This window comes from Penicillium maclennaniae (assembly GCF_028827695.1).
Source record: "Penicillium maclennaniae strain IBT 15551 chromosome Unknown utg000003l:1.0-5670915.0:1.0-5674809.0, whole genome shotgun sequence".
NCBI lineage: Eukaryota > Fungi > Ascomycota > Eurotiomycetes > Eurotiales > Aspergillaceae > Penicillium > Penicillium maclennaniae.
This window is the reverse complement of record NW_026623215.1, coordinates 1,931,436-1,956,738: the sequence shown is the minus strand read 5'-3', so window position 1 is coordinate 1,956,738 and position 25,303 is coordinate 1,931,436. Positions and strand designations below refer to the sequence as shown.

General features: G+C 51.3%; 8 protein-coding genes across 8 annotated transcripts; 3 read left to right on the top strand and 5 right to left on the bottom strand.

Moving 5' to 3' along the window:
• Positions 1-1,319: 1,319 nt before the first annotated feature.
• On the bottom strand, positions 1,320-2,992 carry N7477_002830 (putative RNA export mediator Gle1; the record flags this gene model as incomplete). The annotated part of the gene is made up of 2 exons (XM_056964493.1): positions 1,320-2,087; positions 2,165-2,992. The coding sequence occupies 2 exons, from the start codon at positions 2,990-2,992 to the stop codon at positions 1,320-1,322; spliced, it is 1,596 nt and encodes a 531-aa protein (XP_056824446.1).
• Positions 2,993-5,259: 2,267 nt separating this feature from the next.
• Positions 5,260-9,436, top strand: ssdA (mRNA-binding translational repressor SSD1; the record flags this gene model as incomplete). Its single annotated transcript, XM_056964492.1, has 5 exons — positions 5,260-5,356; positions 5,413-6,416; positions 6,457-7,431; positions 7,502-8,014; positions 8,072-9,436. The coding sequence occupies 5 exons, from the start codon at positions 5,260-5,262 to the stop codon at positions 9,434-9,436; spliced, it is 3,954 nt and encodes a 1,317-aa protein (XP_056824445.1).
• A 1,692-nt stretch (positions 9,437-11,128) lies between these two features.
• On the bottom strand, positions 11,129-12,461 carry N7477_002828 (putative ubiquitin conjugating enzyme E2; the record flags this gene model as incomplete). The annotated part of the gene is made up of 3 exons (XM_056964491.1): positions 11,129-12,016; positions 12,069-12,407; positions 12,459-12,461. The coding sequence occupies 3 exons, from the start codon at positions 12,459-12,461 to the stop codon at positions 11,129-11,131; spliced, it is 1,230 nt and encodes a 409-aa protein (XP_056824444.1).
• A 704-nt stretch (positions 12,462-13,165) lies between these two features.
• On the bottom strand, positions 13,166-13,771 carry N7477_002827 (putative GPI anchored protein; the record flags this gene model as incomplete). Its single annotated transcript, XM_056964490.1, has 3 exons — positions 13,166-13,297; positions 13,415-13,642; positions 13,715-13,771. The coding sequence occupies 3 exons, from the start codon at positions 13,769-13,771 to the stop codon at positions 13,166-13,168; spliced, it is 417 nt and encodes a 138-aa protein (XP_056824443.1).
• A 1,716-nt stretch (positions 13,772-15,487) lies between these two features.
• Positions 15,488-16,068, bottom strand: N7477_002826 (membrane magnesium transporter family protein; the record flags this gene model as incomplete). The annotated part of the gene is made up of 3 exons (XM_056964489.1): positions 15,488-15,547; positions 15,711-15,948; positions 16,013-16,068. The coding sequence occupies 3 exons, from the start codon at positions 16,066-16,068 to the stop codon at positions 15,488-15,490; spliced, it is 354 nt and encodes a 117-aa protein (XP_056824442.1).
• Positions 16,069-16,972: 904 nt separating this feature from the next.
• N7477_002825 (translation elongation factor 1 subunit beta) lies at positions 16,973-17,982 on the bottom strand (the record flags this gene model as incomplete). The annotated part of the gene is made up of 4 exons (XM_056964488.1): positions 16,973-17,202; positions 17,258-17,631; positions 17,847-17,886; positions 17,943-17,982. The coding sequence occupies 4 exons, from the start codon at positions 17,980-17,982 to the stop codon at positions 16,973-16,975; spliced, it is 684 nt and encodes a 227-aa protein (XP_056824441.1).
• Positions 17,983-18,257: 275 nt separating this feature from the next.
• On the top strand, positions 18,258-20,632 carry hsp78 (chaperone ATPase HSP78; the record flags this gene model as incomplete). Its single annotated transcript, XM_056964487.1, has 2 exons — positions 18,258-18,875; positions 18,905-20,632. The coding sequence occupies 2 exons, from the start codon at positions 18,258-18,260 to the stop codon at positions 20,630-20,632; spliced, it is 2,346 nt and encodes a 781-aa protein (XP_056824440.1).
• A 299-nt stretch (positions 20,633-20,931) lies between these two features.
• Positions 20,932-24,560, top strand: N7477_002823 (MutS family protein MSH5; the record flags this gene model as incomplete). The annotated part of the gene is made up of 16 exons (XM_056964486.1): positions 20,932-21,310; positions 21,371-21,460; positions 21,518-21,860; positions 21,948-22,347; positions 22,397-22,459; positions 22,527-22,941; positions 23,006-23,102; positions 23,151-23,237; positions 23,297-23,468; positions 23,523-23,557; positions 23,629-23,692; positions 23,749-23,860; positions 23,909-24,110; positions 24,166-24,204; positions 24,263-24,401; positions 24,456-24,560. 16 exons carry the CDS (start codon positions 20,932-20,934, stop codon positions 24,558-24,560), a joined length of 2,742 nt encoding a protein of 913 aa, XP_056824439.1.
• Positions 24,561-25,303: the final 743 nt, after the last annotated feature.

Sequence of the window (25,303 nt, the reverse complement as noted above, 5' to 3'; positions counted from 1 at the left end):
TTGCTATCAAGTCGGATACACCAGGGCCACGGCCCTGAGGCTACATTTGTATGCCCTTCTTGAAGCATTTGAGGCCACTTATGCTACCCTACCCGCAGAGTTGGCTCTCCTGTGTAAGCACCTTATTACTCAAGCCTATACGGCTTGCAAACACCGTCCGTTTGGTGCCGCTGATTCTCAACGTGTCTTGTTGTTGTTTTTGCTGTTGCGAATGGTCCGAGCCCATGGGCTTACAATGAAACCATATTAAGAGACTATGAGGCCGATCATGGATTCAAAATGAAGGGAGATTGCCATGTGGCTCAGGGCAGTCCCTCGCAATCATTGCATGGGAGGGGTGATGGTTACATGTAACTGATTTCGAGAGATTTCAGCGTAGTTCCTGGTACTTGCTGTATGGTGTGATCCCAGGGCTCCGACACATACATAACTAGCGTTTGATTCCTGCTAAAAGCCAAGAGATGAGATTAAATTGTATGTTAGTACATGAGAATTCCACAGATCCTATCTCGCCACTTCACTATCCTCTTGTCTTCCTTTCCACCAGATCCGGATAGCTTTACACCAGAACCAAGTCTCGATGGTACCTAGTACACAGAGAGTGACAATGAGGAATGCTTTCGAATTCGTTCCGATGCCGAGAGACTCGAGGCTCATGGATGGGGTCTGCAATAGATCTGAGTCGGACTCTTTTGATACCGACTTGCGCTCGATCAAAATCTTGTGTAAGGACATCGATTTGGTCGAGAACATGAGTGCGTATGACGGAATACTGCTCTGTGGATTGCGGAGTACCCTATGGACCGGGGGACTTTGTACCTGGATCCGTGCTTGGAGGACTCTCAGGTTGCTTTGGAGAGGGGGGCGGAAGGCGACGATGCTTGGATTCATCCTGAAGATCCTTCAGTATGAACTGGGCGGGTCATGAAAAGGGTCTTCCAGATTTCTGTATCGTCTGTAGAGAGTTCTTCGGAGTGGGGTCTATTCCAAGGTGACTCAAGCGCTAGTCTCGAAATGTATCTATCTACCGCTGATCTAGGCAGGGAGAGGACCCTGACGATCAAGAACTTAACTCTTTTGAGTGTCGTGACATGAGCCTAGCAATTCTGAAGATAGCTTAGTTCAAATTTCTATTCATTGAGATTATTGGATCAATACGAGGATATGCTATTCATAAAATAGTCATGCGATGTATCACCAAGATTGTCGTTGCCCATGTCCCAATTCCTGTATAATATAAGGTGCAGGAAACTCGGTTACAAAACCACCAGGAAGAGTGGCCGTGGCCGTGGCCGAGTCGTGAATCTAGAAGCCCCGGCCTACACGAGGATATTACTATGCCGCATGTAAGTCTCCTGTAGGAGCTTGAGCTGCGTCACAGGCATGCTCTTGCGGGGGATGGCTGCGGGTAGCTCCACAATAGCTTTCCGCATGATGACCAGACCAAATTGGCCGAAGAATGTGAGGATACGCTCCTCAGAAGACTTGAGCATGGATTGCAGCAAGGTGACCTGTGTATCCTGGAGTTCGCCCGGGGGGATAGAGAGTATCTTTTGGATCGAGGTCCAAAAGAGTGTGTTGGGGAATGGGTTTGCTCGTTTCGCTTTGGCAAAATTGCGAAGAGTCAACGAGGAGAATCCGGCGCCCAGGGCCGTCATACGGTCCAGATGGGTTTGTTCGCTAATGAAGAGGCCACCAGCTTCCTCGCGCCACCAACCCAAGGCCGTTCGGCCTGCTTCGGTCTTTTCACTGCCGCTGAACCCCCAAAGGGCTGGGCAAACTACCCGGTATTTGGCCCAAAGGATGTCGGACATGTGGATTCCCTTGTACATGAATTCGTCCATGGAGAATATTTGCGCAGCAACAATACCAACGGGTTCGGCATGGGCGTGGTTGATTGACGCCTCGGTGATTAAAGCTGAGATCAGGCATTTCGCGAAAATGTTGAGTCCGTAAATTAGCATAGCAGGGACCTTGTTCTCCTCAGCAGCGATCTCCGGAGGAGGGTTAGCAAGGAATTGGCGGATATCCACAGTGGGTTCGGGGACAGCGGAAGCTTTGAGAAGCTCGGCTTTGATGTCTTGGAGCTATAAGGAAATTCATGTCAGAAATCGCTCCGTCCACGTCCCTGGGGTGAACACAGTCCTGTAAAAAGGCGACTTACCTGCTTTTTATTGGCGCCTTTTCCGTCTCGCAGTTGACCGACACACTTCTTGATCGAACGGCGCATATCACCCATGGTTTTCTTGACAAGGGGGTTCTGCTTGCCGGCATTTCGCAAGGACTGTCGCATTTCTTTGAGTGCCTTGTGGATTGCGACATAGCGTTCTTGCGCGGCGAGCTCTTTGGCTGTGAGACGACTAGCACCGATATTCTGTTGTTGCTGGCTTTGAGCCTGCTTCTCTGCTGCCTGGTCCGCCGCCTGCTGGGCCTGTTGAGCTTTCTTGGCGTCGTCTTCTTGCTTGCGCTTCTCTGACTCGACTCGTTCCTTTTCTTGGCGGTCCTTGCGGTCATTTTCCTCCTGCACGGCCCGCTGTGCACGCTCAGCTTCTTCTTCGGCCTTCTTCTTCGCTTCCTCTTCAGCCTTCTTCTTAGCCTTCCGCTCGGCTTCGAGACGTGCAGCTTGCTCTTGTTCTCGCCGCTGTTTCTCGGCCTGCTCTTGCTGGACGCGTTCGCGTTCCTTGCGCTCCCGCTCTTCCTTGCGCCGACGCTCTTCTTCTTCGGCACGAATGTGTTCCTTTAGGATAGACTCGGCCTCCTCGCGAACTTGGTTATGAAACGCTGCGACTTTATCGAGGGCAGCGGTGTGCACTGCTTCCTGTTCACGATCGATTTGGTCAAGGCTCTCGTAGTAGGCTTTTCGTTCGAAGGCATGGACTTTCTTCAGCTCGGTAGAAAAGAGCTTCGCCTGCTCAAGGTCTCGGATCAGATCAATCATGAGTTGCTTCGACGGGCTGTCCAACGGCGGCATGTGGCCGCTCTTTCGAGTCATTTTGGATTATTCTGCCAGCCAGCTGTGACAGGCAGGAGACTTGGAGCGGTCGTAGGCGGAAAGACGTTTTAGGAGTTGCGGCAGAAAGTTGAGAGCGCGCAGAGAGAGTTCTTGGGTAGAAAAGGGCAACCCGAGGAGTGAAAGGTCAGGCAGGGTAAGACAAGAGCGCAAGACGGATCTTAATTACGCGAATTGAGTGTGAGGCATGGTCTTGCTGTCGTTCGGGGTCAAGTGAGAGCAATTGGGTTGTTCAAGCCCTAGCAACGTCTCGTGGCAGTGTCCTGATTGACAGGAGCAATCGTACACGTATAGTGGGTTAGATCGAGCCCCAAGTCCCCTGCAACCGGAGCCAACTACGAGCGAGATGCTCAAAGAGTGTGATTCGCGAAGGAGGAGTCGCAAGAGGGTTGGTCTGGGGTAGTCTAGAGCGTGATCGAGATTAGCAGACTGTTCAAGCCGGTGACATGCGATTTGAGAGCGCTTGTGAACCTAAGCAGTGAAGGGGCAGTATCATAAGACTAGCGCACTTCTGGTGGAGTTCACTACCTGGCCCTTATTGCCTTCTTTTTTTGGTCTTTATTGTCAAAAGTCCCAAAGCTCTTCTCGGTGTTTATCACCAAATCGTAAGATAAATTACGTGCTGACTCAGCTGTCGAAGTCTGGTTCACTTTGCATCATCGTGAGCATCATCCATTTTATGCTTCAAGCTGAGCGGCTTCTTTTTCAATGTCTATTGCATGGGTTGTAGAAGACATTACTTTTGACCAGGGATCAAAATGGTCAAGCTGTGCGCGACACAGGCCATTCAGACCCTCTTAGGAATTTTCTTAGACAAGTCGCCATTAGCGCGAGAGTCGCTGCTCCAGCTTGATGGCCCTTAAAGCCGCCAACTCATTACCAGCGTATACTTGTGACTAGGAGGGTCGGTCCCTGCAAATCAAACGAAGTGATCTCCCCACCCGGAGGACAGCTTCTCCTATCTCAGTCGTATCGAGTAGAAGGAAATGCACCTCTAGAGAAAGATAAGGATACAAGCAACGGGGGCCGAGATGGGGAGCAATGGAGATCATCCATGGCCATCCGCTCTTGGATGTGTTTGAGGTGCGTTCGAACAATGTATTTACATCCCACTATAATGTGGAACCGTAATATATACGATGTATTGTAATAACAGTACGACCCTCCTTTTACCCTCCCCACATCCGCCTTTGTATGGATCCCATCATCACTTCACTTCTCCTTTCCCCCCTCCTCCTTCTTCTTCCTCATCTCTCTCTCTCTCTCCCCCATCGTTCCTTGTCGGTGCTTGCATCGTCTGTTCTGTCTCTCTACACGTCATTCTCTTCTGGGACGTGCAACTTAATCCCGTTTTCCTGGACGGGAGTTCCTGGAGAGAACAGCTCCTTACCCCCCAGCTTTGGCTTCCGTGATTTTCGAGCACCCGACTCTCGGCTCTCGATCGAGGATTGCCTCAACCATACCTGTACTTGATCTGGTTGTCAGCTACAGAGTGACTATTAAGCACTTTAAGCTTCATTCCAGTTGACTCGGTCCTTCTAACTCCTAATTTCGAATCAAGCGAGCGTCGTCTCTTTCAGTCGATCTTTTGGTTCGTCGTTTCAACGCGCATTGACTCGTGCCATTGATTGATTGTCACTTTCCCTCGATCCTACGACTTGACCGCTTCGTTGGCCTTGAAGCGATTTTCATCCCACGTTGGACAGCACGGACGTCATTTTGGAATGCTAGTGCTCCGAGGTTGTCATTAGTTCTCTTGCAGGTAAGGGCGTCTTGGTTCTACCCATTTCATTACTCATGTCGGACCCCTGATCCACGTTTCCTGCGTGTGTTGCTGCCTCAAGCTCTCTTTCGCGATTGTTTTGGTCTTGCCCGGATTCCTTTCGTCTCCGCCCGCAATGCAAACTGTCCGATTCATCGCAACTTCCACGTTTTGTGTCCCTCCTTCCCACACTTGTCTCGTCTTGTTCACTTTGCCTGCCTTCTCTCTTCTCCTCTAATTTTTGACTCGTGATACCATCCCTCTGGCCTTTGACTGATCCACTCTTTCTCATCCCTCCAGTATATTGCGTCGTCCTCGTCTTGGAACTATCGTCTACACATAAAGTACCCTCTGCGGTCGGTTTGTGATCCCAATCTCTCGGTTCGATTGCCTTTGGAGGCATCACCAGTCTCTCCTGTCACCGGATCCTCTCCGCCTCCCGCATATTACACTCCACAGTGATAGCCGCCTTCCTTCATCTGGAACTATGGATCAACAAGGCCAGTCTGGGCCGCCAGGCCCCGGAGGGCGCAAGCTCCATATTGCTCATCGGAGAAGTCCCTCTGAGCTAACCCCTTTGATGAGTATGGATTCTTCCCTGCTTACGACTACAACGGGTTGATAGCTGACCTGGAATTAGTGGAACAATTGGCCATCCAACAACAGATTGAGCTGCTCCAGCAGCAACAGCAGCAAATTGCTGCCACACATCAACAGTACGTTAACATGGGCCTTCTTCAGCCTCAGCAGCTGGGTCAGGTCAACGCATTCTCTCCCGGCGGCAACATGGGTGGTGTTTCTCCTCAGGTCAACAATGCCTTCCAATTCCCTCAGCAGCAACCGCAGCAGCTCGGGGCTTCGATGCACGCTCCACCCAACCACTCACACCGCCGCAACCAATCTGCTCTGCCTGGTCTCCCAATGGGCCCTCCTCCTGCTCCGTCGTCGGGAGCATCCGGTTATGCCGATCAGCACCAGCAAGGTCCCAACCATAGGAACGAGAATAATAACCATGGCCGTGGCCGTGGAGGCCCACCTGGTGGTGGACACCAGCGTCGCCACTCTCTAGCTCTCCCAGAAGCTAAGAAGGCCGCCGAACTCGCCCAGCAGAAAAGAACAGCCTCGGGTTTCCAATTCCCGGCTCCTGCGCCTGGTGCCAGTGGCTCGGAGAGCCAGTCTGATGACAAGCCAGCATCCAGCACTTCTCCTGCGCCGCAAGGCCTCGGCATGCAGCGCGCTGGCAACATTCGGGCCGGTGGTCACGGCCGAAGCCAGTCCATGGCTATTGGTGGTAACCGTGGCTCCATATCTGGTCGCGGTGCAGGTGGATTCCAATTCCCCGCTGCTCCTGCGGAAGGAGGGCCAAATGACAACCAACGCCGAGGCAGCCAGCCTGGTGGTCACGCTCGTACGGGTTCCCGAAACTTTGATGGCAATTGGCGCCAACCCAGCAACCAGAACCAGGGACAGGATCAGCAGAAGAACTTCGGTCAGCAGCAGCAGCAGCAGCAAGGTGGTTTCCAGCCTGGACACCGCTCGCGGCAGTCTATGAACCAGTCGATGGGCTCCATCGGCCAGTTCCAGTACCCTGGTCAGCTGATCCAGCTTCCTCAAGGACAAGTCATGATGGCCCCCCCCTCAAATGTTCGGTGGTCAGCAATTGAACCCGCTCCAGCTCGCACAGCTCCAGGCCCTTCAGCAACAGAATGGGCAGGGTATGGGCGGTCTCGGTGTTAGCCAGCACGCTCCGCCCCAGCTGTCTGTTCAGCAGCAGCAGCAACAACAACAGCAACAGCGCAAGACCCTTTTCACTCCGTATTTGCCCCAGGCCAACCTTCCTGCGCTTATCAGCAACGGTCAATTAGTTGCCGGTGTCCTTCGTGTGAACAAGAAGAACCGCTCCGATGCCTATGTGACCACCCCTGATCTTGATGCCGACATTTTCATTTGTGGTAGCAAGGACCGTAACCGTGCCCTTGAGGGTGATTACGTTGCGATCGAGCTGCTCGATGTGGATGAGGTGTGGTCCCAGAAGAAGGAAAAGGAGGAAAAAAAGAAGCGCAAGGATATCACCGATGCGCGCTCGGGCAGCAATGCTGGCAATGACAAGCTGGGTCGCTCCGATTCCACTGGCGATAGGCAAGAAATTGGCCCGGATGGAAGCATCCGCCGCCGTGGCAGTCTTCGTCAGCGCCCTACGCAGAAGAAGAATGATGATGTCGAGGTTGAGGGCCAGAGTCTTCTGCTTGTTGAGGAGGATGAGATCAGCGATGAGCAGAAGCCCTTGTACGCTGGACACGTCGTTGCGGTCGTTGAACGCATTGCGGGCCAGATGTTCTCCGGTACTCTCGGTCTCCTTCGTCCTAGCAGTCAGGCTACCAAGGAAAAGCAGGAGGCCGAGCGGCAGGCCAGAGATGGCGCCCACGGTCGTAACCAAGATCGTCACCAGGAAAAGCCTAAAATTGTTTGGTTCAAGCCCACCGATAAGCGTGTGCCTTTAATTGCCATTCCTACTGAGCAGGCGCCGCGTGACTTCGTGGAGAAGCACCAGGATTACGCCAACCGCATCTTCGTCGCCTCCATCAAGCGTTGGCCCATCACCTCTCTGCACCCCTTTGGTACTCTCGTTGAGCAGCTTGGAGAGATGGGTGACCTCCGTGTCGAGACGGATGCCCTCCTTCGTGACAACAACTTCGGATCTGATGAGTTCTCCCGATGCCGTGCTGAAGAGCATCGGCTGGGAAGATTGGTCTGTTGCCAATGACGCTGAGGCTCTCGCCACTCGCCGTGACTTCCGTGGTGAGACCACGTTCACCATCGACCCGCAAGACACCAAGGCCCTCGAGGATGCTTTCCACGTCAAGAGGCTTGATGATGGGAAGGTTGAGATCGGTGTTCACGTTGCTGACATTGCCCACTTTGTCAAGGGTAACTCTCTTGTTGACCGTGAGGCCAAGAAGCGCGGTACTGCTGTCTATCTGGTTGACCGTCTTATGAATATGCTTCCCCCTCGTGTGTCCAATGAGCTCTGCTCCCTTCTCCCTGGTGAGGACCGTCTGACTGTCAGTGTTGTCTTCAAGGCTAGCTTTGAGACTGGCGCAATTGATGAGGATGTCTGGATTGGCAAGGGTGTCATTAAGAGCGCAGGCCGACTCAGCTACGAGGAGGTCAACTCAGTCATTACTGGCAAGTCGACTTCTACCGGTGCCGGTATCACCAACGACAACATTCAGTTGTTGAGCGTGAGTTTCACCCCCTCTGGTTTTCCAACAACCTTGCGAAGGCTAACCCCATTGTAGACTGTTGCCAACAAGTTCCAAGATGCCCGTTTCGGCAACCGTGCTACTAACGTCCCTAGCCTGCGTCTGCTTCAGCAGCTCGACGATGAGAATGTGCCCGTTGAGTACAACATCTTCGATTCTACTCCTGCCCATGAGCTGGTTGAGGAGCTGAGCCGCCAGGCCAACTTCTTCGTTGCTCGCAAGCTATCAAGTGCCATGCCCGAGAAGGCATTCCTTCGCCGCCAGGACCCTCCCAGCGACCGCCGTCTTACGCTGTTCATCGAGAGAATGAACCGTCTTGGCTTTGGTCTTGACGCCTCAAGCAGTGGGACTTTGCAGAGTACTCTTTGCAAGGTTGAAGATGTCGATCTTCGCAAGGGTATGGAAGTCTTGCTTGCGAAGGCCATGCAGCGGGCCAAGTACTTTGTTGGAACTGGCTCCCCCGATGAGCAGCGCCAGCATTACACCTTCAATGTGCCAGTTTATACTCACTTTACCAATCCATCCCGCCGTTATGCTGATATCGTTGTGCACCGTCAGCTCGAGGCAGTCCTCTCGGAAGGCGCTATTGAGTTTACCGAGGACATGGAGTCTTTGAACAAGACTGCCGACCTCTGCAACAACAAAAAAGACTCTGCTCTCAACGCACAGGAGCAAAGTGTCCACATAGAGGCCTGCCGCAACATGGACCGCAAGGTTCGTGAGATCGGTGGCGATCTCATCAGCGAGGGTATCGTGCTTTGCGTGTACGAATCTGCCTTCGACGTTCTTATTCCCGAATACGGTTTCGAAAAGCGTGTTCACTGTGACCAGCTTCCTTTGAAGAAGGCTGAGTACCGCAAAGACTCTCGTGTGCTTGAGCTGTACTGGGAGAAGGGCGTTCCCTCCTCTGCTTACATCCCGGAGGATGAGCGTCCCAAGCCCGGCAACTCCCGCGCTGCTCAGGCCGCTGCCGCTGCCCGCGAAGCTGAGGCTGCTAAGCAGCGTGCTCGTGAACATGACGAAGCTATGCGCAAGCAGACTGAGACTGGAACGATGTCTGCCGACGCTGTTGATGCCCTTTTCGACGATGACGAGGATGTGGATGAGGTGACTGAGGCAGCTGCCGGTGTCTCTTTGAACTCGGCTGACCGCTCGACCCAGAGCATGCCGCCATCACCGACCCGCAATGGTCACCTTCAACAGGGTCCTCACCGCACTCGCTCCGACCCCAAGATTGCCTCAAGCACCAGCGATGCGCCCGAAAACAAAATGACCAACAAGGAGAAGTACCTGAAGCTCTTCAAGCTGCGTGAGGAGAATGGCGAGTTCATCCAGGATGTCACTGAGATGACTCGTCTCCCTATCATCCTAAAGACCGACCTGAGCAAGAGCCCGCCGTGAGTACACCATTTTTACAAGTTGCATGATTTGCAGCGCTAATTCAAGTCTTGACAGATGCCTGACTGTTCGCTCTGTCAACCCCTACGCTCTGTAAGGAATTGACCGGTGGTTAATTTCCCTTTCTTGGGATATATTATTGCATGCCTAAATTGCAGATTCTTTGGGCGTGCCGGACATCTTCAAGGTGTTCACACATACCTTCGGACATATTCCTCCCCAGACATGCGGGATCGAACATATCATTATCGGGCAACTCCTCCCGCTATCACCCTTTTTGTGCACCTGGTGTGATCAATCCCCAGTTGTCTCGTCGTATCTCTGGCGCGTCCTGGGCTCGTATACTTAGTGTTTTGTTATATGTTGTGCAGCGGTTGTCTGATTTTGTTTCCCTCTTATCGAGAGCATCTGAGTCTTCTCCGGGAAAAAGAAATGTTGTTCCCGTCTGAGCCTGTCTCGGTCTTCTTTTCCTGGTTTGGACAAAAGGCCGGGGCTTTGTGACCCTGAGATGATTGGCGCGAGGGTCAAGATTGATTCAAGCTCGATAGTCTCGGAGAATCCTTCCATTAATCAAGTAGTTACACATTCCCTCTTCCTTCCTCGTAGTTAGATAGCCTGATCATCCTATCAGTCTACTTTGACGCCGCTGATCAGATGAGGCCAGCGAACTCCTTACCACCACACTTCCATGAAGATTACATCCGACGCAGTAGAAATCGGTGGCTTTTGTATCGATCACCATTTACCTTTCATGAGATGCTGTACTAGGAAGACGGCGAGCTTGATTAGCGTTGATATGCTTTCAAAAGACCCCAAGGAGCAGGTGATATGGATACAGAGCACTCGAACTCGCCTAGTCAATGAAACAGCGTAATCCCAAATCTTTGGTAGGAGTTGATTGGGACGTAAGCAAGATTATCAAAATCGAGGCACGCAAAATTATTGGACCCATACATGAGAACTGCGATGAGACTTGAGGACTGGTGTCTGGTATACAATGTCGAAGTTTGAATCATTCCCATGGTTGATAGTGCCTTGCCTGGTCCGATCAAGGAAATAAATTTCACTCGCAGCAATTACCAGACGATACAGTCTCCTTTTGTCCATTTCGCAAAAGGTCAAGGATTGAAAGAGACTGGGATGCGACTTTCTATAGAAATCTCAAAGATTTAAGAAGAGAGCGTAGACTGAGAAGAATGGTTGACTTTTGTAAACTTCGAAAGTCGCTGGCATTGATCATGTGCTGGACGCACACTGCAATTGGTTCAGTGACTCAATCCTTTCGTTGGGTTTTTAATTTTGGAGGCCTGGACCTATGAATGTATTCTTTTCTACGTACTTGAGTTTGTCGCTGCTAGACCTCAGCATGAACCTCTCTACGGGTCCAATCTTGGAACCTCGGAGCTGCCGCTCGTGGTTCAATTTTGAACCTAAGGGAATCTGAAGCGGCTCTGTCTCGAGTGCTGGGCATCTGGTACGTGTGTAGTATGCATTATTCAAGCACCGTAACTCCATTATGAAAACCATCCTCACCAGTAATATCCATCCCATGCAACCAGTCCAACTCATGCAATATATTATTAAAGAAAGAGAAAGAGAAAGAAGGGGGTATCGAAATATAGAGTAACAAAGACACCGAAAACGCAATCGGACCCAGAATTACAAGAATCACATCGAATAATTCCCATCGAATCGTTAGAGTCGTCGAACTCCGATGCGCGGCTTAGCCTTCGATACAGGTGTTTTCCGCAGACCACCGACGACCTTTTTCGAAATGCGCGACGGGTTTGAATTCAAGGATGATTTCACTGATAGTCCGGGCGTCTGAGCAAGAGCGTTGGATGTAATTTTGCCCTGCAATTCAATACCTTTGGTCCCACCTGTAGCGCGGTTCTCTTTTCCGTCACCGCTCAAACGGTGCGAGAAGTCCATCAGCGTACGATCTGGAACGTCCTCGTAAATCTGAAGATCGTCACGGAGTCGAGAAGCATTGCCTTTACTGGGCGCCAACTTCGGAGACTTGCGCTGTGGCGAGGACGAGCGTGTGCGGGTGTTTGCACAGATGTTTTGCTCAGAAGAGCTCTTTGGTAGATCCCGCTCATGTTCTGAATCGGAGTCAATGAGCATCATGTCCACGTCAGGGTCGTCGGGATATGGCATTGTAAGGACGGAGAGGGGGCGTTTGCCAAGTGCTTTGCGTGGGCTTGGGGGTATGAGGCGGACTGGCGTTGAGGAGAGAGACGGGTCATTTTCTTTGCTTGGGTCTTCATTCTCGCTGTCGCTCATTGTATCTTCTGACGGTATTGAATTGATGGTTTTCTTGACTGTGCCTGGGTGATGGCGTTTTTGTCTGTGGGAGCGCTGCAAGGTCGGTGCTTCCTCGTGGCGTATTGAACTCGGGTCTTCGCCTCTGTGTTTGGCTTCTAAAACGGACCCTTCGAGCTCGTGGGGTATGGGGGCGTGGATTGAGGTCATCAGTTTGGCTTGGTGGGAAAAGGCATTGAATTCTTCTCGGAGGAGGGTTCCTGCTGATGCGTTGAGGGCGGAGTCGGGATTGGGATTGATAAGGAGGCAGGAGATGGTCTGACGACGATTAGAACAGCGTTCGGGCGGTAGGTTGGGTTTGGAAACTCACAATGAGTACGTCGCGAAGGGTCAATTTGGACTCCCAGTCCCTCTTCAATGTGTCTACGCACACTGCGCCCGTCATCTCCTCCACATTGGGGTGCCAAATGCGGGTTCGGAACGTCGCCTTGGGCGGACTTTTCGGGTAGTCCTCGGGTATCTTGAGATGGAGTCGCCAGAGGCCCTGGGAGTAGGGTGTACCGGTCGGACCGGTCAGAAGGACCGTCAACTGCGACAGATCGTCGGCCGCAGCGAAGCGACCATCATCAGGTGGCAACAGGTAATACGGTGGGAGCTTGTCGCTGTGCAGGGCGGCATGGTCTGCCGCGAGTCGACGCAGATTGGAAGGCTGCATCTCATAAGTATCTTCAAAACGCTAGCTGGAGAACCTGGAACTCACCATAGTGGATGTTGATGGTTGGATTGAAGCAAAACAGCCGGTTACTTCGTCGACCGGCTGTTTAGTGCCACTAGTCCCAAAGCGGTGACGCGTTCGCAACGCGAAGCGCGTCGCTCATTACATTTCCTTTTCGGGGTGACTTCCTTGATAGATCACATTTGCTTCGTGATTGCCCCTGACATGAGCCCAATGCGCTTTGTTTACTTTTTTCGAGGCAATTTGAATCATCTCTTTTGAGATGCGATTACTCACATCTATGATTTTTACACACACATAAGACTGTGATCTGGGAGCACGTACAGAGAAGGGCAAGACGGCGTCGGAACTAGTTTATATTCAAGGAGTGGCCATTATTCGACGATGTATTTACTATTTGCCAAGAATTAGACTAATCATGAGCATTAGACTGAGCATTAGACTGAGCATCAGGACTCCATTGAACAACGGGTGCGCCTCCTGTATCACGTCCCAGCAATGATCAATTACAAGTCCCCCGTGACCGTGATTAATGTAATAAAAGAATAAGAATCAACAAGGAAAGTCCAGAAAATAAAATCGCTACATGTTCGCGTCCCTCATCCCAAGATCAGATCGATCTGTATCCCTTCAACCAGTCAACGTCGCGTTGACGACTGTTGCCCCATCAAGGTCTTTGCAGATCCGGGATCCCAGTCGCCAAGGCGAGGACATGGTCATAGGCTGCTGCTTTACAGAGCGAGAACAGCCAGGGCAGCACCAGCGAACATGCCGAGACCAGCAGTGGCCATGGCAGCGCCGCCAGTAGAGGTGGAGCTGGCAGCACCGGACGAGCTGGAGGAGCTGGAGGAGCTGGAGCCGGACTGCGTGGAAGTAGAAGTAGAAGTAGAAGTAGAAGTAGAAGTAGAAGTGGAAGTGGAAGTGGTCTCAGTAGTCTCGGTGGTTGTGCCAGTAGTAGTGGCAGTGCCAGTGGACTTGACCGAGGTGACGAGGGTCTTGCTACCGCTGACAGTCACGGGAGTGACAACGGGAGAAGTGAGACCAGCGGGGATAGAGGCGGCAGGTTCCTGGGAAGTGACAACAGCGGGCTGCGAAGTCACAACAGTAGGCTGAGAGGTGACAACAGTGGGCTGAGAGGTCACAACAGTGGGCTGGCCAGTGACAACACCCAGAGAGTTGGTCTCAGTGAGGTAGTTGACGGATGAGGTCTATTCGCACGCGTTAGTGTCCAGCTGAAAACATTGACCATGACAACACCAGGTGTTGGGAGTGAAACTGACCTCGGCGGAGGCGCCAAGAGCGAGCGCAGCGGCAGTGAAGACGATTGAGAAACGCATTGTGATGGTGTTGAGTTGGGTAGGATGTGGGATGTAGATGCCGATGTCGATGTAGATATAGATGTGCGGAGAAGAGAGTGTGGAGAGGAGAAGAAGAGAGAAGAGAAAAGAAGAGTTTATGATTGTACGGTTGTCTAGGGTGACAGGGTGTTTGGACTTGTCTTATATCTCTTACCTTGGAAGACGCCATCAACCCTGGAACGGGACAAGGGTATCGGCTGTGGTCCAGTCACCGTGCGGACTGGCCGATCTAGCGCGTTGAACCTGAACCTGAACCTGCAGCTCGAGTGGCGCTCTTCTATTTTGGGGGGGGTCGCACCAGCTCCCGTGCATCTGGGAGACGTAAGCCCCGGCGATAATTGTCTTTGTCGAGACACGACTCCCTTAGTATCTGCCCCACAGTGCCACTGCCATGGTTTTTGGCGACCTTTTGCGATAGAAGAGCGTGGAACCATCCAGGAAGTGGCAGCACCCTCGGACCCCTCAATCCTACCCCAAGTACCATAGACACCATAGAAACCATAGACACCCTAGGCACCTTAGGCGCCTCCTGCTCGAAGTTGGACAGGGAAGAGCTGACACTTCCCCCAGAAGCCCGAATCTCTTGGCAGACCGCGTCGAGGCCAAGAAATCTATGTACAGTCGTCAACCATGGTCGCTCATTGCTCATAGACAAGGTAAAAGCTCTGCGCCGTCCTCCAAGGCCTCACACCCATTCCCCCTCTCAGTGGCGCTCACATGAGACCCGCGAGCAGCTCGAGTGGAGTGGTCCGTGTGAGACATGATGCATCATCGTACTATGTGCCCACACTAGCCCACACAGGACGGGAATGATCTGCTTGATGTTTGCGAGACCTTTCCCGAACAGATTCAATTCCACTTTGCCCTTCTCACAAGGCATAGTTCCACCTGGAATCCACCACGACAACTAAAAAAAAACAAAACAAAACAAAACAAAATCAACGGTCCAGACTTGCGCAGATCGAAACACGGGAAAGGCACCGGCGGGTCTTCTTACTTGCCAGGCAAGTAAACCACAGGTACACATATCGAGCCAATTTGGCCAGAGGACTATATCCTGCATGCAGAAATCCTGATAGTATGACCTAGAACAAATAATATGAGCCTGCGCCCCCTGACAAGTTCAGGCGTGGTCCTGCTCGTAGAAATCCGTTGCCCTCAGAAATCGTGTTTCATACATAGCCACACCCATTCCGGTCTAGACTACGTTCTGTCGTCTTGGTAGTGTAAACCTTGAGTGCAGGCAACGGTTTCTCTGTGGCTAAGTCTGTGAGACGGGCAACGCGTCCTTGATGCAACCGTTGAAATCGGGGTCGTACACATAGTTCACCCAAATGCCGGGTGGCAATACCAAGGCGTCTAGGTCATGAGCCGCGAAAATAAGCTCTGCTCTCTGCAGATGCACCTCGTCGCCTTCCGGGCTCGAGTCTCCTTTACCCGCGTGAACCTGGACTTCGACCGTTGTCTGCACTGTAGATCTCCCGGCTCATATAACCGAGTCACATGGATTCCAGTCTACACCAAAATGGACTTTGAATGCAATCAAGTTGAAGCTGCAGCTTCAGGGCCACGCACTTCGAAACCATTACAAACGCCAATCTTCAAGTATCCATTGAGATTCTTCGCAGCAATGCATATTATACAAATTTCACTGCACCACATTTTTGGCGGCGTTCCCACATCAATCATCAATTCTCACTCCTTAACCAACATATCCTGGCCGCGCATCCAGTCCGAAAATTCCTTCCGCTTAGCCTGCGAAAGATAAATGAGTATTAGCTTCGCGTCGATCTCCGTGGCGATGCCATGGCCATTTGATCCTGGTACAGGGTCTTCCCCCAGGGAAACTTATTCCTCGGGAAACCAGGCTCCAAAGTACCCGCAAATGAAGGAAAGACAAAGGCAAGGACAAACTCACCCGAATATCCCAGAATCCATATCGCTCCTCCAAGCCTAGATACGGGTTTCGCGCACCGCCGTTCTGCTCAATCTGACCTGCCCAGTCGCGCCAGCTAATCGGCTTCAATTTGTCCGCACCAAGAACTAGTCCGACTGAAACAATGACTACGGCGATGAGGGTTTCCACAACAATATCCTGCGGCAGGGCGAGGCGGGTGTTATTGAATAGGACAGTATGTTCGTGGGCGGAGTAGCCTCTGCGGATCTTATCAGTGGTTGTACGATGGGGGGATCAGATGGGGTAGGTTTGTAAAGACGTACGCATGAGCCAGCAGGACCAGGCCGAATAGTGTTACCAGGCGTGAGAGGAAGCTCATGGTGACGGTGGTGAGGTGGTCGTTTTGAGATCCGAGTTTGCGTTGTGAGAGGTTATATGTATCTCCCCCGTGTGTAGAGCGGTTGGGACAAGAGACCGCTGCGAATTTGTGAGTGTCGGGAGCTCTGACTTTGCTGGAGTAGCCCGTCTTGAGTCGAGATGGCTGCGGCAGCTCGAACACCGTGCTTGGGCAATGTCCCGCTTGAGTGCTTAGGTAATCGCGCCTTTCCTAACAGAGATACTGGGGTAAATGGACTCAGTGTTCATTTTGGCAATCTTGCCCTGTGTTTTTGTAATAATTTATTACATCTAACGTGATATGTTCTGCCGTTCTGAATCTGAATGCTTTTCGATTTGAGATTCAACAGCAGTGAGCCACTCTTCGGGAAAGCTGCTGGAAACCCGAAACATATATCGAACCATAGGGCAATCACTCAATCATACGTAGTGGAAGGAACCCAGGTATTGACGAGGATGAATAGGCAAGATTTGAGCATTGATTCGTTAGCATGAGTACCCAGCATTATTCGCAAATCTTACAATTTACAAGCTTCGACGTCCTCGATATTCGCAATGATGCGCCCTCACCCGGCATTGAATTTGGGAAGAACACTATCGATCCTTGGAACCAATGAAACTTCCACATGCTCCCAAGGTAGCTTCTGACGTGGCCAATTCAACCCGCATCGCGGGGTCCGCTAGCCGTGAGGGGCTTCCTCGGGTTTATATATCGAAGGCACGGTTTACAGTCAGGACTACGATACAGAAGATAAACAATATGGTCGTGAAAATTTTTTATTTTTCATCATCCCTAGCCACTGTCCGGCCGGGTTCTAGGTCGTAATCAGGTCCTAACACATCAAAAAAATTTCATCACGCCATCCACTTCATACAGTAAGCATGATTTAAAGCTTCTGCATGGCAGCAATGTCAGTGGACTGGACGTGGTCCTCGTCCTCCTCAATGCGCTGCTGGAGCTCATCAGTGGAGACCTTCTCGTCCTCAACGACAAGGTTGATCTGCAGCTTCTTGATACCGAAACCGACGGCAACAAGCTTGGAAGCACCCCAGACCAGACCATCCTGCTCAATGGCGCGGACGTTGGCCTCCATCTGGGCAAGATCGGTCTCATCATCTGTAATGTAAGTTTAGCAAGCATTCAATCGAACCAAGGCAAAGAAATCACATACCCCAGGGCTTCACCTCGAGAGTAACAAGGGACTTGGCAGCGGGCTTGGGGCCCTTAGCGGCCTTCTTGGCCTTGTAATCCTCGAGACGCTTGTTGCGCTCCGCAACAACGGCGGCATCCTCCTCCTCGGAGTCGGAACCGAAGAGATCCTCCTCATCATCATCCTCGGGCTTGTCCTTGGGGTTGGACGGGAGCTCGGTGGACTCGGGGCCGTAGGTAGTGAAAGCAGCGGAGGCATCACCGGGGAGGGTGGAGAACTCAGCCTCGTAGGAGGCAATGTGCTTGTACCAGCGGGCAACGTGGGGGTACTTGGCAGCGTCGGGAGCGCCGTTGAAGGCCTTGAAGCTCACAACATCGGCCTGGGAGGGAGCGTTGCTATAGTACAGTCAGTACTTGAGTCCCAAAAAAAGGCATGGACAAATGCGCAAAGTTTGCAAGTCAAGATCAGAGACGCGATTTCTCGCAATTGGATGTAGTCTTATAGCGGGGTCTTAATCCGCCTCCTAAACACGGACCAATTTTTCTCATCATAAAAGCAAGGCGAGATAAGGAAAAACACAATTTCGGAAAAAAAGGGGGTGGTCTCTTACCCAACGATGTAGCTGCGGGTGGCCAGGAAGTTGTTGGCCACTGAGGGGTCCAAGTCAGTTCTTGATGTCAAAGACAAAAGCCGAGGCGAAGCTTACGAGTCAGGCCGGCGTCAGAGACGAAGTCAGTGAAACCCATTGTGAATGTGAGGGAGTGAAGGTTGGGAGAAAGAGGAAGATAAGGGGGGGGGGAAAACAAAGTGGGCGAGGGGTAAAACATTTTTTTTTCGGTTTATTAGCGTGGTGTCATGTGACCTGAGTGGTGACGGAGCTGGGTCCAGCGACAGGCGGAGCTTCGACCTGCTTCCGCCACTCAACGTCTTCTCGGTGGAGCTTTCGAGAATCCTCGCGATGCTGCCGCCCTTCAAGTATTAAAGCACATGCGGCTGCCCTCCTCGTGCATCACAAGTCACAATGGCAGCTAGACTCTCTCTTGTTTCACGTCGGCTGTGGCGTCCCCACACGCCTACCATACGTTCACTTACAGCTAGATCACCCCGACTCCCCCAGACTTCGGCTTCCCTTGCGCCGGCGACAAGACTCGTGCCCGTCCCCGCGATTCGCCATTATGCCTCCGGCCGACCTCACCCTCCCGGTGGTACTCATCGCATGGACATGGGTGGCGGGGAAGAAAAGCCCGCCCTGGAGCTATACGGTGTGAACCTGACGGACAAAGCTAAAGCTGGCAAGCTGGACCCGGTCATTGGAAGAGATGCTGAGATACATCGGACTATTCAAATTCTGTCGCGACGTACTAAGAATAACCCCGTGCTGATTGGTGCGGCTGGAACTGGTAAAACTGCAGTATTGGAAGGCCTGGCCCAGCGCATTGTGCAAGGCGATGTTCCCGAGAGCATCAAAAACAAGCGCGTGATTTCACTGGACTTGGGCTCACTGATTGCAGGTGCCAAGTTCCGCGGTGACTTCGAGGAACGTCTCAAGAAGGTTCTAAAAGAAGTTGAAGATGCGCAGGGCGGGGTCATTCTCTTCATTGACGAGCTTCACACTCTGCTAGGACTGGGCAAGGCCGAGGTAGTATTGATGCCAGTAACCTGTTGAAGCCTGCCTTGTCCAGAGGTGAGCTTCAATGTTGCGGGGCTACGACTCTGAACGAATATCGATTGATTGAGAAGGATGTTGCTCTCGCCCGCCGTTTCCAACCTATCCTTGTCAATGAACCGTCTGTTGCCTCGACAATCTCTATTCTCCGTGGTATCAAGAACAAATATGAAGTCCACCACGGTGTTCGAATTACGGATGGTGCCCTGGTTGCCGCAGCCACATATAGCAATCGCTACATCACCGACCGTTTCCTCCCCGACAAGGCCATTGACCTGGTGGATGAAGCCGCTTCCGCACTTCGCCTTCAGCAAGAATCCAAGCCTGATACAATTCGCGAACTCGAGCGGGAGATTACCACTATCCAAATCGAGCTCGAGTCTCTTCGTAAGGAAACCGACGTGAGCAGTCGCGAACGAAGGGACAAACTCCAAGAAGACCTGAAGGTCAAGCAAGATGAGGTCGCAAAATTGACCGAGGTTTGGGAAAAGGAGAAGGCCGAGATTGACGGGATCAAGCGTACCAAGGAGGATTTGGAACTTGCAAGATTCCAGCTTGAGCAGGCTCAGCGTGAAGGCAATTTCGCCAAGGCTGGTGAGCTCAGATACTCCACCATTCCTGAACTCGAGGCCAAGTTGCCCAAGGAGGGAGCAGAGCAAGATGCAGACCACCAATCTCTGATCCACGACTCTGTCACTGCCGATGATATTGGCAATGTAGTTTCTCGAACCACCGGAATTCCGATCAATAAGCTCATGGCTGGTGAGGTCGAGAAGCTCATCCACATGGAGGACACTCTTCGCAAGTCTGTTCGTGGCCAGGACGAGGCGCTCTCTGCTGTTGCCGATGCGGTGCGCATGCAGAGGGCGGGTCTCAGCGGTGAGAATCGCCCGCTGGCCTCGTTCATGTTCCTTGGACCGACTGGTGTCGGAAAGACCGAGCTTTGCAAGAAAATGGCCGAATTCCTTTTCTCCACTGAGTCTGCAGTCGTACGCTTTGACATGAGTGAATTCCAGGAGAAGCACACTATCAGTCGTCTGATCGGGTCTCCCGCTGGATACGTTGGTTATGATGATGCTGGTCAACTTACTGAAGCAGTCAGGCGCAAGCCATATGCCGTGCTTCTTTTCGATGAATTCGAGAAGGCCCATCGTGATATTTCCGCATTGCTTCTCCAGGTCCTCGATGACGGCTTCCTTACGGATGCTCAAGGCCACAAGGTTGACTTTAGAAATACCTTGATTGTTTTGACCTCGAATCTCGGAGCCGACATTCTGGTCGGTGCTGACCCTCTGCATGCCTACAAGGATGATGGCACATCTGAGGTCCCACCCGACATCAAACAGGCTGTCATGGACGTTGTTCAGGCTTCCTACCCGCCCGAGTTCCTGAACCGCATTGATGAGTTTATCATATTCAAGCGCCTCTCTCGTGAGGCCTTGCGTGACATTGTCGACATCAGAATCAGGGAACTTCAGGGACGCCTTGACGACCGCCGGATGACTTTGAAGGTGGATGACGAGATCAAGGACTGGCTCTGTGAGAAGGGCTATGATCCCAAGTTTGGCGCACGCCCTCTCAACCGGTTGATCGCCAAGGAGATTGGAAACCGCTTAGCTGACAAGATCATTCGCGGCGAGATCACCTCTGGCCAGACTGCTCGTGTCTCTCTCAGTGCTGATAAGACTGCATTGCAGATTTCTGCGGAGGGCGTGGAAGAAAGTGCATGATTTTTTTTCCGCAATGGTGTCTCTGGTGGCGTAAATGGGCATTTATGACGGTGTTTTTTGGTGCTCAAAATTTTTCTTGATACGTCGTCCTCGCTTAAAGTGAATTTTGTATATTAGTCTGGTCATCACGAGTGTAATTAAAAACATTCTCACTCATACATAATTTCCATAACAACGTTTTGCAACTTGAAGAATGGCTGCGAATTCTAGACTTTGTTAGATGTAATTTGACCAAGCCCGGGTCTTTACCAACACACATCTCTCGACACGATTTTCCCAGATCCTCCGGTTTTTGCAGGATGCGTTCCTCTCAAAAAAGAAAGCATTCAACCGCAGTGTCTCGGTATCGGCTACCACCCATTACACCTCATACCACTGGATCGAGGGGTGGTCAGGATGCTCGCCCATCGAGCCAAGCATTCACTGTGTTTAGAGGCCCAGTCTACCCACCAGCTTCCTCAGCGGCTCAGCAACCGCAGACTCCATTTCCAACAGAAAGTCAGATTGGAGCTGAAGGTAATGAGAGATCTATTGAGGATGATGATGCTGGTCACATCATTGCTGCCATGGACATGAAAGACTACGGCACGGTGGGATGCTCATACTACTCTGCAGAAGAGGAGAAGCTTTACCTCCTGGGAGACTGCAAGCTGGGGGAGATGGAGACCATTAACGCTTGTTCGCCTCCTTGCTGTGATGTTTCTCAAAGCTTCGAGAAGGCTTACTGACTAGACGCAGTGATTCTTCAGATCAGACCTACTGTGATCTTGACGCCTCCTCGAGTCGATGTGCTCAATTTCCAAGGACAGAATCTCGCCCACGATAACGGTAGTGCTGCAATAGTCCATTCGTGATGTTTGAATCTAATCGCTCACTGAGGGATAGATTCATCGTCATATCTGCCCTACCAAGTTGAAATTCGTCCTTCGCAAGAGTTTGCATATGCCAACGCAGAGAGCAATCTTATCGCTTTAGAAATATCATCTTCCCATGAGGAGCGACTTCGCTTCTTCGTACCCCAGAATGGTCTCGACGGGCCCGATGAGGAGACGAACCCGGAGGACATGGGCTTCACGCTTCACGAAGGAAGGTTTCTACACATCTCCAGCTCTGTCGAGATGGAGAACACAGTAACTGTCGGCTGTGCTGGGGCAATTCTTTCATACCTACAGAGACGACGAGCTGAGACGAACATCGGACCAATCCGAACCGATCCTTTTAGGATCAGGTATTTAGAAATGTTCAGTCTGCAAGACACGATGCTAGTATTTCACATAACCACCATGGCAAGATGCATTTAATGACACGTTCCCAGGTGGATCGGAAGCAATACACTTCTCTCCCTTCAAATTGTACAGTCCGAGTCGCACCCAAACATGTTCAATCAAGGCCCAGGCAAAAAATCGGCTTCTAGGAAAGAGGGCTTCTCTGTCTATGGCCTTTTCTGTCGCTTTGCATACACGACACAGGGAAGAGCCAGACTTAAGCAGATGTTTTTTCGCCCAAGTCTCAACCTTGAGACAATTCGAGAGCGGCATGACTTCATCGCGATTATCTCAAGACCAGAAAACCTGACAGCCATCGAAAGAATGACAAAGGGGTTGAAGCATGTCAAGAACCTGCGGCCTGTGATGGTCAACCTTCACAAAGGTGTTAGCACGGGGAGTGGAAAGATCGCTGGATTCAAGTCCACTGTGTGGGCAAGTCTTCTAGCCGTATGTTCCTTTACAGCTTGGTGGGTTTGTCTACTGATGCAATAATCAGTTTGCGTTCTACTCGATTGACATCCATGATGCACTTCGTCAGACTTCAGGGGCGGATGGGCTGGTAATTCGAACGAAGGTTCACATCTCGGAATTGAGAGAGGAGGAAATTTTTTCTAACTGAGAACAAGGCACTCCAAGTACTTGAAGCAGCGCAGCTCCATCGAGTCGGACGAATGATTCAGGAGATTGTTGACATTGACAACTCTGAAGAGCAAGGCCGGACAGTGGTCAAACAAGGTCTTGATCGAGAGCTCGACAAGATGAAAGACCGATACGACGGCCTCAACAGTCTTCTCAAAGCCGTGGCCATTGAGATTGCAACCGCAATCCCAGCAGAGCTCGACATTGAAGTGAACGTGATCTATTTTCCTCAACTCGGCTTCAATATTGCCATCGCCCTCAATGACAGAAGGGAACCCGCCTATTCGGGCGCTATTGGAGATTGGGAGCTGGTATTCACCACAGAGACCAGAGCTTACTTCAAGGACTTTCGCATGCGAGAGCTGGATATAAAGCTCGGTGATATCTATGGGCTTATCTGTGGTAAGATTATTTAAATGTTCATGATACCCCCCCCACACTTTCATTTATTGACCATTGCTCTTAGAGAAAGAAATCGAAATCGTTTACGATTTGGCCCAGAGGGTCCTTCAGTATGAGAATGTGCTGATTGATGCATCTGATATCTGTGGCGAGATGGACAGGTTTGTGACCCAGGAAATGTAGGTACGAATCAAACTAATATCGTGCAGCCTCCTTGCCCTCACACAGGCAGCTAGCTTTTTCAAGCTTACACGGCCACGGATGTTGGCGCATCATGGTATCGAGATCAAGGGGGGGTCGGTGAGAAAATGTCTATTCATGCATGTTGTTTTGTATATTTCCTGACATTGTCTAGCCACATTCTCCAAGAACTCACCGTTTCCTCATACGTCCCAAATGACACCTTCCTCGCTGCTAGAGGGGAGGCTGCAGTGAGCAATGTGGCCTCTTCATCGGCAGACCATGTTCCCAGCATGCTGGTATTGACAGGGCCAAATTACTCTGGCAAAAGTGTCTATATGAAGCAGGTGAGACTTGATACCAGACCTGATTACCTTGTACATAATTTAAGATCAGTCTAGGTTGCCCTCATTGTTTACCTTGCGCAAATTGGGAGGTACGTAGATTCGTGATTCCGCCCTGAGATGTTTTTTGACTCGTCATGGCAGTTTTGTTCCCGCGGAAAAGCGCAGAGCTCGGTATAACAGACAAGATGTTGACCAAGATCAACACTCAGGAGAGTGTTTCCCAGGTATGAAAGTCTACCCCCTCCAAATGGTAGTCTATTTTTTGACGTCCAAAATACAGATTCAAAGTACTTTCATGAGTGATCTGCAGCAGATCTCGCTTTGTCTCAAGCAGGTCACTGGTCGAAGCCTGGTTCTCATTGACGAGTTTGGTAAGGGTACAAGTGAAAGTGGTGAGTGTCATTGCGAGACTTGCAAAGAACAAGCTGATTATATTGCAGACGGAATAGGTCTAGCCTGTGGGATTCTCGAGCATCTACTCAATCTTGAAAATGCTCCAAAGGTCATCGCTGCCACTCATTTTCACGAAATTTTCGAGAATAACTTTCTTGGACCACATCCAAGATTGCAGCTCGGGCACATGGAGGTCAAAGTCTGTGAAGAGTTTCAGGATGTCGAAGATCAGGTCACCTATCTTTATAAGTTCGTTGAGAAAGACTCGCCGGTGATCGGATCTCCTGGCTAACTGACGGCACAGCTTTCGTCCGGGTGTCAGTAGCAAGAGCTTTGGTACCATGTATGAATCTACTTGAATGCAGACTAGTGCGTACGGGCCTGCTGACAATATGTCATAGCTGCGCTGCAATCAACGGGATCGACGCGGCCATTGTCTCCCGCGCAAATGAGATCGCAGTTCTCGCAGCCCGAGGCGAGAATCTTGTTGTTGCATGTGCCACGCTATCCGTTGAAGAGATGCAGACCCTTCAGCACGCGGTAGGGACACTCTTTACTTGGTGAGCTCATTCATATCACTGACTCAGGAGGCAGAACACAATGGCGCGAAGTTTTCTCAAAGTAGACTTCTCTCTAGAGAAGGGATCCGGTCGCGACGCGAAGACAATTCTGGAAGATTTATTCCAGCCAACAGAGTAAAAGTCGATCAGCGAGAAAAAAACACTTCTCAAGGCTTACGATCACTTGTGTGCGCCTTGCAATTATTCTTCCAGGGCGCGCAGGGCAGCGGTACGAGGTGCCAATCTTAATGCTTAGCAGCACCCATCATTACCCCCGCTTGACTCCTCCAATGTGCACCGAGGGCCAATTCTTACCCCGGTTTTCTTGTTGTCTGGTGTGGTGAGTGCCCACTGGAGAGACAGTTCGCATTGCGGCCCGCAAACTACACTCGTATTTTTCCACGATTATAACCTCTAAATGTTGTATTTCTAAGAATGCCATCTACTCATATCCTACTACTGCTCATAGAACTCTCTCCCATTGCTCCTTCTTGTTAAACCCGCGCATTACGTGCCGCACCTTATCTAGATACGCTAGAGCTATCTCCATCTCCTACAAGTCAGAGCATCGACGGTGACATTTATGAAGAATTAGTCGCGTCTGTCACACCTGTGCTCAGTCGAAATCACTCAGCAATACATCTGGGGCGAGAAACGATTCCCTGGTCTTCAACCTCACTTCACAATGCAGCGAGGCATCCGCAAGCCCTAGGGATGCTGCTCAGCGTTCCTCAGACTTCCGACATCACTACTAGAAATACATTGCCGCCGTGTACACAAAGAAGATCCTAAACAGCACCAGTTCCCATTTCGAATGTTTCGTATCACAAACCGGAAACAGGGAGCTGGGCGTCTAGTGTCGGGAATGACGCGGATCCGTGA